The 15,000-nt window shown below is 46.7% G+C and overlaps 1 protein-coding gene across 1 annotated transcript; it reads right to left on the bottom strand.

Moving 5' to 3' along the window:
• Nucleotides 1–5,556: 5,556 nt before the first annotated feature.
• Nucleotides 5,557–11,432, bottom strand: lipg (lipase, endothelial). Its single transcript, XM_080003594.1, has 10 exons — nt 11,194–11,432; nt 9,920–10,110; nt 9,253–9,432; nt 8,284–8,395; nt 7,852–8,070; nt 7,320–7,562; nt 6,982–7,102; nt 6,619–6,843; nt 6,396–6,500; nt 5,557–6,247 (listed from the first exon to the last, which is right to left on the bottom strand). Exons 1-10 carry the CDS (start codon nt 11,285–11,287, stop codon nt 6,235–6,237), a joined length of 1,503 nt encoding a protein of 500 aa, XP_079859720.1. The 5' UTR covers nt 11,288–11,432; the 3' UTR covers nt 5,557–6,234.
• Between the last annotated feature and the right edge of the window lie 3,568 nt (nt 11,433–15,000).

Below are 15,000 nucleotides of genomic sequence, written 5' to 3'. Positions count from 1 at the left end.
CCTTTGGCTTTCCGGGCCACTAACAAATATGGTGATGGTGATGGTGAGGAAATTAGATTTCAGTGGAGGGCTTTTGGTCGGGTTCCAAACCCGTGCCCCCCCCCCCCGCTGCTCCACCCTTGCCGGTCGCCTAGCGCCACCTTCATTAGCAGTCTTGGATGCTGTGCTTCCCAAGCGCCACCCCTCTCATCCCAGGGTGGGACGAAAAACCCATCTCTTCCAGGTCACGCCCGGACCCCCACCTGCGCTGACTCCTCCACCTCCGGAGGATCCTCGCGTCCGTCACTCGCTCGTTCCTGTGGACGGGCCTTTCTGACGAAGACTGCGATGCACAATCGGTTTGACCAGCGCTGAGAAACGTATTGTTGTAGGTCGTTTTTTTTTCTCGACGAAAGCGCGAAACAATGTAATTCAATGCTTTGTGCGTGACCGTGTGTGGAAAATAGCTGAAGTACAACTAATACACCTAAAAACAATGAAAAACAGCGGGTACAGTATCGGTCACTGTTTTTCTTTCCGTGTTATGTGCGTGAAACCATTTCCATATCCAAACACTTACGCTAGGCTTGACACTGTGGGATTGTTCCGTTGAAACTTCATCCACCCACTGGATACCTTTGTGAAGCCATGGGGGCTGTTACTGTTTGCGGTGACTCTGGTTTCAAGGCCACTGTTGCTACACTGCGCGGGGTGAAGGGCAGTTCCTTTTTAATCCGGGACGGACATGCTGCCACTCCAGTTTGACACCTCGCCGCCTGCGAGGGCGTGTCTGGGGGGGGGGGGCGACAAAAAAACCCAACAACAACTGAGCAACCTGAGTCAATGAAAGGGGTCAGGTCTTGCACCTGCTCCTTTTCTGACCTCTAACCCTTTGGGGAAGTAGCGGTGGGCGGATCATACGGGAGGCCTCGGAAATAGGGGTGGAGCTGCGATGGTTAAGCTTTATTTACATTACCACCGTGCACGTGATGTCTTCACTCTATTACCTAACATTCATGGGAAAGCTGTCCTTGGGTTGCTTGGAAGGTGCTACAGTAATAAATCAAACTTGTGGTTGTTATTTTTATTATTATTATTATTATTTAATCTGTAATTCGGCATGTATTTGTAAACTTCAGTGGCGTCAAAGATCCCTCTTCATTTATCAGTAGCGTTAGAATTCCGTATGACTACAATAATCCTCGTCCCTCTGTATATTTGAGTCTACATCGGGCCTACATCTTTCCGGATATTTCATCTTTTCTATCATGTGTTACAGTGTTTTTGCAGCATTTTGTTGACATGCTGGTGTTGCATTTTGTTGGACAGTTTATTCCGTGGATTTTCAGGGGCATGGGCGGTTGGTCCCCGAACAGTGTCGATGTCCTCTGGAGTTTTCATCCATCCATCTACGTATTGCTCGTTTCCCTGCTAGCAATAAGGAAGCGGTGACACTCATCAACGCAGCGGATGTGGACAAGTTCTCATAACCAGACGTTTTAGCTTCACACAAACCGGAAGCCAAGTCTCTGAGCCATGCGGCTCCGTTGCCGTTGGCCCGCCGCTCTCCCCAGCTGCATCCTGATAGCCGAGCCAGGTCCATGATAAGGGGTGTAGGCCCCGCTGGGTATGGTCTGATATGAGGAATCCTCTCTGGGTGTGGGGTGTGGGAGTACTCGGAGTTGGCAGTCCAGGCACATGAGCCACGCTGTCCAACACTGGATGCTGGACAAGATCCGAGATGAACCCTCTCCCCTCTTCCACCACCTGCTTCATCTATTAGTGAGAGTTATTTATAATCCCATGAGACATGGCTCTTATTAAAAGTACAGTAATCCCGCCCCGCCCGGCAGAATGACCACAAGTCATCAACTCAAGTTAACAAGACGTGACCGAGTTAAAAGGAACACTTCACGGATTTCCAGGAGAAAATCGAGTGTTCCTGGACAATTCAATCATTTGAGTATGTGAGTGTGTCCGCCTGACCTACTGTGTGTTTTTCATCATCAACATCGTCATCGTCATCATCATCAACATCATTGTCATCATCATCATCATCATCATCATCATCAACATCATCATCATTATTGTCATCATCATCATCATCATCATAAAGGGTTAAGGGTGCTGTAGCTCATACATATGACATAAGGAGATAAATATTTCCTTGTTGACATGGACCGTCGATCCAGAGCTGTTGGACGACAGTATTCCTATAGGACAGACACCGCCCACCCCGACCCCAAACCGCCCACACACACACACACACACACACACACACACACACACAAACAAACACTTCCCAGCAGTGCAGATATAACCGGTAGTAAACAAAGCGCCACGTGGCGCGTGGTAACGCGGGTCTCAAAGGTCAACGTCACGGATCTCAGTGCCCAAACAGAGAGCTGAGATCAGCGTGATATCTGCTTTTCATCTGTCGTTCTCTGCAGATTCTTCTCAAAGTAGGCGCCACGTCTTCCCACGTCCTGGGAAGGGAACCTCAATTTCTTGCCTCGCACAAATGCAAAGGGACCTTATCGGCGCAGCAGACAGGAATGATTAAACGGGCGGCCGTTCGTCCAACCAGATGTCCCCACATCCTCCAGACACATCCCATGTTATGCTGCTCCTCATTAGAGGAAAAAAAAAAAAGCATTTTGTTTGAGCCTTATTTTCAGATCATCGAGCGTCAACCGGAGAGATCGGCGTCACATTCTTGCGGATGAAGGTGTCCTCTCAATACTGGCTCAACTTCAAGTATTCTGATTTCAATTTACTCCCAATGATTGAAAAAACAAGGTTTAGGTAGAAAAAAAAGCAGAGTTCTCATTTAGATCAGCACCAGTGAGAGGTACAGTCGCTGGTGGGTGAGCTTTGTATCGTCATCATTTTCATTCATAACATTCGGGTACGGTTTGAAATGCTGAGTCCAGCTGTGTTTTTTCCGTATAGATAACTGGTTTTTTTTTGTTTTTTTTTGCGGGACCGGGAACATCGCGATCCGAAATGTAACGTACCAAGGCGGAGCACTGCGATCTCTTCATTTGTGTTTCAGAACCGACGGAGGCGGATGTGAGCCGTGGCGAGAGTCCAGACAGCGCAAGGAAGATCCACCGACAAGTTCTTTCAGCTCCAGCGATTCCGCTTTATTAACATTTTCTGTGGGTTTGGATTGAAATCGCTGGGCACAACTTGAGATGTTTGATGTGAATGTGGGAGAAAAATAGTAGTAATAATAATTTTTTCAGAGATCTAGCCTCTTCTCTTAAAGTTCACCGGATCGATGCATTTAAAAATGTTAAAAGCATGCCCCCCCCCCTCGGACCACCCTGGAGGCCCCGCCCTCTCCGCCATAGCTTCACAAAATAGGGGCCCCCCAAACAACATTTTGCACAGGGCCCCCGAAAAGCTAGAAACGGCCCCTTCTATTATCGTAGATGGCGTTTGAATCTGTTTAAATGTATACAACAATAAAAAATGAACCTTTCTGGGACAATATGCCATACACGTGGGCCCAGAACACCGGGGTTTCAAGGGTCGGACTTTCTCCCCCGTTCACCTTGAATTTCTCGAACCGGCGCCGTCCACGGTGTACTTAGAAACACGGAGCGTCCGTGTGACCCTCCGTGCTTTGAACTCATGCCAGGATTGATTGGTATGCTACGCACACTGGCTTGGCATCACATGAGCGGGTGGTGTAGTGGGGTGGGGGTGGGGGTGGGGGTGCAGTTGTCAAACGCTGCAAGAGTTTTCCACTGCGGACTGCCCGTGTGATGTCACACAAGCTGCCCCCGAGCGTTGTTCTAATCATTCCCCCATTTGACGGCTTACCGCTCTGGCGTCGGCGAACGGAAGGCCTGTGTCGCATGAGCCGGGTGAGATCACACGACTGGAGCGTCTTCCGCCCGCTCGGGAGCGCCCGCCCTGCAAAGCCGCTGTCGTGGCCTCGCAGCGCCGCAAACAGATTGTCACCGGAGTGGCTGCAAAGTTCGCCCGCTTTGGTGACCCCTTCTCGTGCTCTCGGAGACTTTGAAATCCTTTGGGAAACCAGCATCTCCGATCCGCGGCAAATTCGTGAAGATGGTGATCTTAACCGTCTTTTTGTTTTTTTTAATCGGCCTACTCAAACAGAATCATTTATGGTTTTATTCGGTGTTGATTTACTTTTTTACCACATCTTACCCGTGACTCATTTTCTTACAATAGATGATTGAGTGCCTGTGTGTTCTTATGAAACGAACCTCAGTGATCCAGGCCAAAGATACTTTCCTGTAAACCGTTTCTGCATTTTAGCAAATTTCTGTGAAAACAATACCACTGGCACACCACAGATGTGCCCCTTTGGTGTTTCATTTCAGTATTTTCAGGTGGAGTCTCCCTGAATAACAGAAAATAAACTGAGGACACTAGTTAATGAGGTTCATTCCGTCTTTAAATCATAAGCCCTCTTCTTTTGGATTGTGGAGATTTTAGTTGCATGTATATTTGGTGTAATTATTGTGATTTTATATTTATGCTTACTAAAATCTCCAGGCCGCCAGGAGCAGTGTTCACTGAAAACACCCGACAAAATCAAGCATCTTAGGCATTAACACAAGAGTTGGATTGTTGGAGCATGATTTAAAGTTCATTCTTCACACCTAAAAAGCATAACTGGTTGAAATGCCACTTTTGCTTCAAAACAAATGAAGATTGAAGGTTCGTTTCACTGTAAACGGGGAACAAGAATAATGAACGGGACAGGAATGCGATAAGATCGCAGTTTTCAGTGATTAATGTAACCTTTATTTGGTTGGGTTATTCTTGGATTTAAAGTAAAAAATAAAAATAAAAAAACTCCAAAGGAAACATTGCCAAGATATCAACATCCGCACGGATGTGAAAATAAAAATGTTGTAAGACTATTAACGTCCTGAAAAGAGGAAATGGTTAAAACAGCAGTGTTTTAACTGACCGCTCTTTGAATTTGGATTATTAAATCACGTGTTTGAGACCATTTGTGGTTTCGCCGCGACTGCTGAAAGATCCAAAGCTTACTGTACTGGACTGTAGACATACAGTACACAATGTACAGTAGTTGGCAGGTAGATTTAGTCACATTACAATGTAGGGGTGAATTTAAACAGTCACGACCGGTTTGCCTTGACGCTCACGTTGATAATTGTTCCCCAGAATTTAGTTGTTTAATCCCCATGTTTACAAGAGCATTCGATCCAATATGGGTTAACGGGAAACGCGGTAAACTGAGGACCTGTTTCCCCATACGGCAATCTGAAAGAACAAATCCTCAAGCCGGTGAGGAACCACTCCTGTTGAATGTCGAACGCACAGACTTTTAAGTCATGGGTTCTGCATCATAATCCCCAGAAAATAGTTTATCCTAAATCTGGGGCCACAAGTACTCATTCAATTTTTATTTATTTTAAACTACAAATTCCAGATTTGAAGGAGTTTAGAGTGTAAAAACCAAACAAAAGTTTAAAAAGTCAAAATACAAGGGGTACAAATAACATGTGAATTTTATTTTTGCAAAATGTTATTTACATTATGTACAGAACAACACCCCACCCCCCCCACAATAAGACACATACAGTAATAACACTTCCCACAGAATCTCGACAGGACCATGTGCAACTCAGCTCAGTTTCCTCCTTCACTTACACAGTGCATCAGTAATCTCACTCCGCAGAAAGGCACACGTCTTGGTCACAAGTACGCTCCCAGACACACCACATGCACACAGACACACACCACACACAAACACTGGGGCAGGTCAAACTCAATTCGACATGTGCTCCAGTATTCGCTGTGCTTCATCGATAAATAAGCTTGGTCTTGCAGTGCTTCAATTATTCATGAATAAGTTAAAAAAAACAAAAAAAACTAAAGTACAGTAAAGCGACTACATTTGCTGGTGAATCTCCACTGACACAGATCTGTACACTACTTCACTAGTCCAAGTTGACGCTAGTCCACATGAAGGAACGTTCCGGAAATCGCAGGTGAGCCAAACACACGCGCGTTTGCCCCGCCCCCACAAGTCGCCCCGGCCGTCCCGAGCCCGGAGTCGTTATAGAGGGGGGGGGGGGGGGGAACACATCCAGGTGCGATCGGAGTGTCCAGGGGGAAAGAAGCCCCGCGTGCCGACCCTCCTCCCATGAAAAAGTGCTCAAATACAGAGACCGGAGTCCTCCTCGCTGCTCCGTGACTGGTCCCCGTGGCGACAATGCACCGCATGTTGGAATTGCTGAGTGCCTACATGGGAAATCTGTAAAAGTAAAAAAGCCTGACATTAGTTCCTTCCTCAAGGAAATTCAGAAAAGTAATTTCACGTAAAAAAAAAAAAGAGCCAAAAACGTAATTAAAAAAAAAAATTCCCAGATGAAATGTGATAGTTGCGAGGTAAAGTGCCGCACCTTTTTCTCGGTTTCACTTCCCAGCCATCACGGCATTTCACGTAGGTTATCGATTCTCCGGGTGAAATTTCAGTCTTCAAAGGTTCTTGGGCACAGAAGGTAAACCTAAAAAAAAAAAAAAAAAACACAACAGCAGAATTAACTAAAAAGTCTGAAACACAAACGGACAACGATCTGGGTCATTCCAGTTCAGTCTACGACATCTCCGCAGCAGCCAACTTACTTCTTTTGGGTTTCGCCGGCTTTCACGCGAATCCGTCTGACTTCCAGCACGGGCCTCTTGGGCTTGCTGTTCCAGGCCCAGAGCGACCGCCGGATGTTCTTCCAGACAGAGTTCCAGGAGTCTCCGTCGGCTTCCCAGCTCAAACGAATCTTCAGCAGGTCGCCGATGTCCTGCTCCGTGAACACTAGGAAGGTGTTGGTCAGGTTCAGACCGACGCGCTCGGGGCTGCAGGGGAGGTTAGAGATCAGCGGATGGAAACCCCCCAAAAAAATAAATAAATAAATAAATCGCAAGCGGTCAATTAAACCCAGGCCATCCTTGACAATTAAAAAAATTATAACAAATAAAGCAATAGATACTCACATGTTGACATTCATGTCCTTTGTGTCCTCGTGCGCGCCATACAACTTGACGTGGAACGTGGGGTCCGCCGTGTCCGACTTCTTTCTGTCGAAGACGTGCATCTTCATCTGGTAGTGGTAGCCTTGAAACGATAAATCCGTCGGTTAGCCTCCTGCCCAGCGACGAGTGAAGAGCGGGCGCCGGGGTCAGCGCGGGCCCCGCGGACCCGCCGCCACGAAAGATAAACTACAACACCAATTAAGATAAGAGCTCCTTATCGGCCTCGTTCCGGGGGGGAATGCCGCCTCACGGAATGTAGAGAGGTGAAAGCCGGCGGCCCGGCAAACGACGCCACTCACCTCCGAAGGGCGTGTTGGCGCGCGTCTTGAGGTACATCTTGCTGTTGCGGCGCTTGCGCATCTTCTTGGCATTGTAGCCGATGTTGTTGCAGCGGTTCTTGCGGCAGCTGAGGCAGATGCCCTTCTTGAAGCGGTCGGGGCTCGTGCACTGGAAGGCAAAGCTCATGTGGTCCTTGTTCATCAGGGAGTCCACGAAGAGGTGCACGGCGCGCTCGTGCTCGCACTTCATCACCTCCATGAAATCTGTAACGGGGGGGGGGGGGCGACGTTAGATGAGCTATGGCACAAACTCAAGTAATGGCAGGACGAATTTCTACTTTTATAACAGAAGCAGGAAACAGTAGGACAACAGCTTTTAGGATCAACTGCTCCTCAAGCAACTTAACTAAGCACTAAAGGTTTGCACACGAATCAGCTATTAAGGCTCTCCCTACGGCGTTTGACTAAACTCACTGCAAAACAGGTGATGACCGAAATTTACCTATTCAGACCCCCGGGGGAGGCAGAAAAAAAATAAATAAATGACGCTCACTTCCTGCCATTGCCAGCACGTCGGCCAGGTCACAGCCGGGCTGCACGTCCCCGCCGTTGGGGTAGATGTCGATGTCCCCAATGGGCTGCTGGATCCCGATGCTCACGCCCAAGGCCTCTCGGGTGTACGTGTGGAGGACGTCGACGAAATCGGCGTCGTCCGGGGAGAGGCGATTCTGCTCCGCGGCACCCTCAAACATGGGCCCCGCCGGATCCAGACCTGCAAGGGGCCAGGGAAGAGGTTGGAAGGCGGAGCAAAAAAAAAACAAACAAAAAGCTGCGTTCTTTGTGATGATCCATAACAAATAAACCTCCCCTCGCTTAAAGGAGAATGTGACGCTTGGGCTGTCCTTGGCGACGCTTGGGCTATCCTTGCTGCTGTAGTCAAACGTCACACCCAAAGCCAAGACCCCCAATTCGTCCGACGACTCACCTGTGATTCTGCCGATGGTCCCCTTCACGTACGTTCCCGCGTAGCCGGCAACGTGTGCGCCCAGGCTGTAGCCGATCAGGTGCACGTTCTGCAAGGGCAGCCGCTGCTCTTCCTGCAGGAGAACAGGGACGCCAAGCACTCGTCAGCAGCTGCCGCCGCCACCGCCACAAACGTTTAACCCACACAGACGGAGTCCTGGATTCAGGCCAACAGCGTGGCACCTAACGTTGAGCCCCGGGTATGTCCGCGCCAGCGCAACGGCACCGCCGCCATCTGTCTCACTCTCGTCTCCATGAAACACACCCTTTGTTCATGGCTACAACCGCGTGGCCGCACGCCCGAAGCGCTCTTCGCGAGCCATTTGATTCCGGGCCCAATTTTTTCGCGACAGTCGTCCTGAATGGGCTCGTTGGCGCGGCCCCAACGGTGCTAAACGGTCCGCCCCCCCCCCTCCCTGAGATTCTCCCTGACAACCACCGCTTGCACTCTGGTGTAAATGTAGCGCAACAAGCACGAGTGTGTGGACGAACACCTGCTACATCACTGAAAGGAATGTACCTCGAATTCCTCACCGATCACCCGGAGGGGCTTCACACCTGGAGAGGGGAGGGTTGTTTTGGGTTTTGTTTTTTCCTCTCCCCACAGCAGTTTCCTCACATTTACCAACTAAACCGCCGAAGGTCTTCACCGAGGGAACACTCTTTTCTATAGCCCACCCTCATGTCCCCCCCGGTCACAGACACACGGCAAACTTTGACCCCCTGAATGCCAAGTTCACCTGCTTAACCTGAGAGACGCGGCTACCTGAGGGTCCTGGTTGGTATACTTTACCAGGTCATCATTTTAGCCCCCGTGGCTCGAGACAACAGTTACTTTTGATTGTCTGGAGTGTGTCCAGTGAGAAGGCTTGACCGACATTAAAACATTATATCAAGCAATGAAAATGCAAGATCACACACGCGCACACACCTGAAGCCAGTCGAGCAGATTGGCAATGTCGATGCCCACGCTGTGGGTGTGGTTGACGGCGTCGGTGTACAGCTGGAGTGCTAGCGGCATCCAATCCACCACGATCACGTTGGCTTCCCTCTCCCTCTCCTTCACAGCAGTGAGCAGCTTGTACATCCAGGCCTCGAAATGTCCGCTCATCTGGGGAAAATAAAAATCATTCATTTATTTTATTTTACACACACACACACACACACACACACACACACACACACACACACACACACACACACACACACACACACACACACACACACACACACACACACACACACACACACACACACACACACACACACACACACACACACACACACACACACACACACACACACACACACACACGGCCAAATTCAGCTGGGGTAGAAAAAAAAAAAAAAAAAAAATCCTTTGGACAAAGTAGAACCTGCACCCAACGTTGACATGCTACATTCCAGACGGCAGTAGAAGGAGATCTGAGCTACGTGAGAGATCTTTTCATGTTGTAAAGTGAAAGGATGGAGGATAGAATTTCATGGGAAGTGCAATGGGGGGGGAAAAAAAAAAAAAAAAAAAAAAAGAATCCCGCCATAAGACTCTGGGCTCAAGTTCCCCCGCGCTTGGCTCTCTCATGGACATGTGTATTTACCGTCCAGCCGTGGATGAGGAAGATGGTCTTGGCGGTTGCGTTGAAGCCGCACTCTTCCAGGCTCTCCTTCCTGCCGGGCTTCAGGTGGCAGCCGCCCTGGTCCAGGTCCAGGATCTCGCCCATCTTGTACTTGACCACTTCCTCCAGAGTCCTGTTGTACGGCCACGATGCCTCAAACTCGGCCCCTCCATCTGGGAAGGGACGGCAATAAGATACGGGAATTAGGCTCCCTGTGATCTTAAAATCTGATTTAACCTTCTTTTTCCCCCCTGTCCAAAATGTACTGAATAAAAAAAAAAAAAAAAGGAAAGCTTTTTCAGCCACCGCCTACTTAATATGCGTGAGGCCAAATACAGATTTTTAATTGGAACATTTCTTGCACACATCCAGGATTAAAAAAAAAAAAAAGAATCCCCACAGCATTAGCCCCTCCACATTTAACTTTCAAAATGCAAAAAAAAAATGACAAAAAAAAGAGTCACACAAGACGTTTAAATGCCTTGGGTCACAGCAGGCAGTGGGTGTGCTGTGTTGGCATGGAGCAGCAGGCACTATTTAAAAACGTGCTGCAGTGAGTGCAGTCATGCCACAGCCACTCCCGTCTTCCATTTCATTTCATTCTCACGGTCCAAACGACGCAGCTTGCACCAGGTTTTAAAAAAAATAATAATAATATATATATATATATATATATAGATATTATTTTTGGCGGGTCGAGGCGTTGAGGTTTGTGTGACAGTTTCTATATTTAAGGGGGAAAAGAGACGGGGGGCGGGGGTTAGGTGCTGATGTAACCTATATAATTAAACACGAAGCAAAAAAAAACAAAAACAAAAAAAACAAATTAAATGTGTTGCCATACACTGCATTCATGATGGGGTAAAAATAAAATAAAATAAAAAAAACCCCAAAGGCTGAGACGTTAAATCCACATGGTGGAAATGGGTTTGAAGCGCCCTGGTGCCGGTAGGAAACGGGCGCAGCCAGTTAAAGGCGGAACGGCGCTTTAAACGGACGTGGCCGATGTCCATCTTTTTTTGGGGGGGATTGTCTTTTCAATTCCAGGACACGTATTCGGTTAAAAAAAAACAAAAAAAAAAGATTTACGTCATCACCGCACACTCAACACATCCAAGACAATAATTGCGTTTTCCTAATCTAAAAAACACAAATAAAAAACCAAAAAAGGCATTTGTCCTTATTTTATTTGTTTTGTATATAAATAAAATAAAGGGCTGAAGCAACGGGAGAACAAAAGACACCACGGGCTTTACCTTTCGGAGCGGCAGTCCCTGCGTCCCCAGCAGCAAGGCACGCAGCCACACAATGCACCCAAATCCACACGCGAACCGGCCCGACGCGACTCATTTCTCGGACACGAATGCGAGTGAGCGTGTGCTCCGGCGAGATCAAGTGCTGTCAGTGACCGTAGGATCCTCCGGGGTCCGGGGAGCGCGCTGGGTGCCGGGTGCCGGGTGCCGGGTGCCGGGTGCCGGTGCCGGGTGCGCGTCGCCAAAACGTGTAAAGTGGCATCGAGTGTCTGATTAGAGTTTTAAATAGTTTCTCCTTTTCAGTCATCTGATCATCGGCTGATCTATCTGCGACGCCATTGGTCAAGCCCCCGTTTGTTTACGTTGGAGGGCGTGGCCAAGCTCAATGGACTCGTAGTAAAAAAAAAAAAAACAAGAATCACAGAAAAAAGGAAAAGGCGTCCTGGGCAGGCCGCCGCACTGCGCGTGCGCGACGCCGAATCTCGTCACACGAGACTCGCGTAAAGATCAGAGGGGAAGCGTCGCCTCTGACGTTTTTCATTGTGACGTGTGCGTTGTATGTATGTGTATGTATCTTGACTCTTAAAAACAAAGAAACCCCCCCCCCCCCCCCACTCATTTATGTATTGTATGTATTTGTATTGTATGTATTACTTTTTCGGATTGATTTTGTTGGTTTACTTTATTTACTGACCACTATGACATACTACTCACCTACTACTGACATCACAACGTTGCAATGTTGAGGCATGGTTATCACACGGTGACGTGAGGTTTTTCTGCATCCCTTTGTGAAAACATGAACATATTCGAGATGTATCTCGATCCACTGTTCGATTCGGTCCCTATCGCCATGTTAAAGTGGTTTTAATTGGAAAATGCTGGATTTCTATTCTGACATTGTATGTGTAATTTCGATCAATAAAAAAATATATATATATATTAGAGGTCAAAGGCTATATATCCACCCTGTTTAACGGGGGCTTGACCAATGGCGTCGCAGATAGATCAGCCGATGATCAGATGACTGAAAAGGAGAAACTACAGAGGGGAAGCGTCGCCTCTGACGTTTTTCATTGTGACGTGTGCGTTGTATGTATGTGACAAATTATCTTGACTCTTAAAAACAAAAAAAACCCACTCATTTATGTATTGTATGTATTTGTATTGTATGTATTACTTTTTCGGATTGATTTTGTTGGTTTACTTTATTTACTGACCACTATGACATACTACTCACCTACTACTGACATCACAACGTTGCAATGTTGAGGCATGGTTATCACACGGTGACGTGAGGTTTTTCTGCATCCCTTTGTGAAAACATGAACATATTCGAGATGTATCTCGATCCACTGTTCGATTCGGTCCCTATCGCCATGTTAAAGTGGTTTTAATTGGAAAATGCTGGATTTCTATTCTGACATTGTATGTGTAATTTCGATCAATAAAAAAAAAGATATATATATTAGAGGTCAAAGGCTATAGATCCACCCTGTTTAACGGGGGCTTGACCAATGGCGTCGCAGATAGATCAGCCGATGATCAGATGACTGAAAAGGAGAAACTACAGAGGGGAAGCGTCGCCTCTGACGTTTTTCATTGTGACGTGTGCGTTGTATGTATGTGACAAATTATCTTGACTCTTAAAAACAAAAAAAACCCACTCATTTATGTATTGTATGTATTTGTATTGTATGTATTACTTTTTCGGATTGATTTTGTTGGTTTACTTTATTTACTGACCACTATGACATACTACTCACCTACGACTGACATCACAACGTTGCAATGTTGAGGCATGGTTATCACACGGTGACGTGAGGTTTTTCTGCATCCCTTTGTGAAAACATGAACATATTCGAGATGTATCTCGATCCACTGTTCGATTCGGTCCCTATCGCCATGTTAAAGTGGTTTTAATTGGAAAATGCTGGATTTCTATTCTGACATTGTATGTGTAATTTCGATCAATAAAAAAAAATATATATATATTAGAGGTCAAAGGCTATATATCCACCCTGTTTAACGGGGGCTTGACCAATGGCGTCGCAGATGGATCAGCCGATGATCAGATGACTGAAAAGGAGAAACTACAGAGGGGAAGCGTCGCCTCTGACGTTTTTCATTGTGACGTGTGCGTTGTATGTATGTGACAAATTATCTTGACTCTTAAAAACAAAAAAAACCCCACTCATTTATGTATTGTATGTATTTGTATTGTATGTATTACTTTTTCGGATTGATTTTGTTGGTTTACTTTATTTACTGACCACTATGACATACTACTCACCTACTACTGACATCACAACGTTGCAATGTTGAGGCATGGTTATCACACGGTGACGTGAGGTTTTTCTGCATCCCTTTGTGAAAACATGAACATATTCGAGATGTATCTCGATCCACTGTTCGATTCGGTCCCTATCGCCATGTTAAAGTGGTTTTAATTGGAAAATGCTGGATTTCTATTCTGACATTGTATGTGTAATTTCGATCAATTAAAAAATATATATATATATTAGAGGTCAAAGGCTATAGATCCACCCTGTTTAATATCTGGTCTTGTGTGTCAAATTTATACAGAAATTTAAACTCTTTTTCCTGAGGCGCTGAATTTTGTCGGGTCGAACAGCCTCCCAGGAACGATCAGGTCCGCTGAATCAGCTGAATCATTTTTTTTATCCAAAGTCGTCTCAAAACACTTTTATTCTCTCACACATGTAAGTAGCCCACCGCTGTCATGCAGCCGTCACTTCTCTGTAGCCACCGTGTACATGTTCCGTGTGTATATCTACGGAGGCCTACCCTTGAATGCATGTGTTGCATGTTTCCTTATTTATCATGTGTTTCTGTCATCCCTGCCCCTCTATTTTACATTTCTTATCTGTTTCTTTTATCCCTGCGCCCTATGAAGCACTTTGGGGGCAACCGTTTTTTTGTTTTTTTTAAATGCTCTACAAACAACATTGATTTTATTAAATTTTTTTAAAAAGCATCTATTTCACCCTTCCGGAGGAGTGAATCGTCCAGGGGCCCAGTCTTCCACACTTTACAGTCCAATCCAAGGAAATTCCATATGGCTATTGTCTGACGTGGGAAACACTCACCCCCACGCCCCCCCCACCCATCACACCCGCCACCGTGCACGTTTATGAGCATATTTAAAAGGGGGGGAGCCGCGCTGGGGGAAGGGGAGGTTACCTCATCCTATCAGGGTGCACCGTCCCCTCGGGCTGGCCCTTTCGCCAGGCCTCCAGCTCAGCCCACCGGCCGCTTTCAATGGGTGAGGGGAAGAATAGGCCCGCTCACGCAAAGTCGTGCAGCTACAATAACACCACTGTTTGTGTACATACAGGATACCACGCTGCGGAGGAAGTGCCACCTGCCCCCACCTCCTGTCGTCCACCGATGGCACTTTGAATCTAAATCTATCTCATCTAAATCTAGATCTCCCATAGATCTAATGAAGTCATACATTATGGGACGTCATGTTGAGAAAAAAAAAAAGTATCGAAATAGAGAAGAAAAAAAACAAAAAAACAGGGAACAAAAAGTGGGAAAAAGTGCAAAAAGTGCTCATCCCTTTATTAAAAGGGATGAGCAACATTGGTGGGCCAGTCACACACCTCGTCTTTCCTAAAAAAAAACAACAAAAAAACCCTCCAAGCTGCGTCAACGTCAGACCGTCTTGCGCCTTCAAGCTCTCAGCCACGCCCTTTTCTCTCTGATCTTCTTGTCTTCAGTTTTCTCGGAGCCTTTCTTTTCTTATCATAAAAAAAAAAAAAATACTCCAAAATCTGTCTGACA

The sequence above is a fragment of the Zeus faber genome, assembly GCF_960531495.2.
Source record: "Zeus faber genome assembly, chromosome: 7".
NCBI classification, from domain to species: Eukaryota; Metazoa; Chordata; class Actinopteri; order Zeiformes; family Zeidae; genus Zeus; species Zeus faber.
This window is presented reverse-complemented; position numbering and strand designations above follow the sequence as displayed.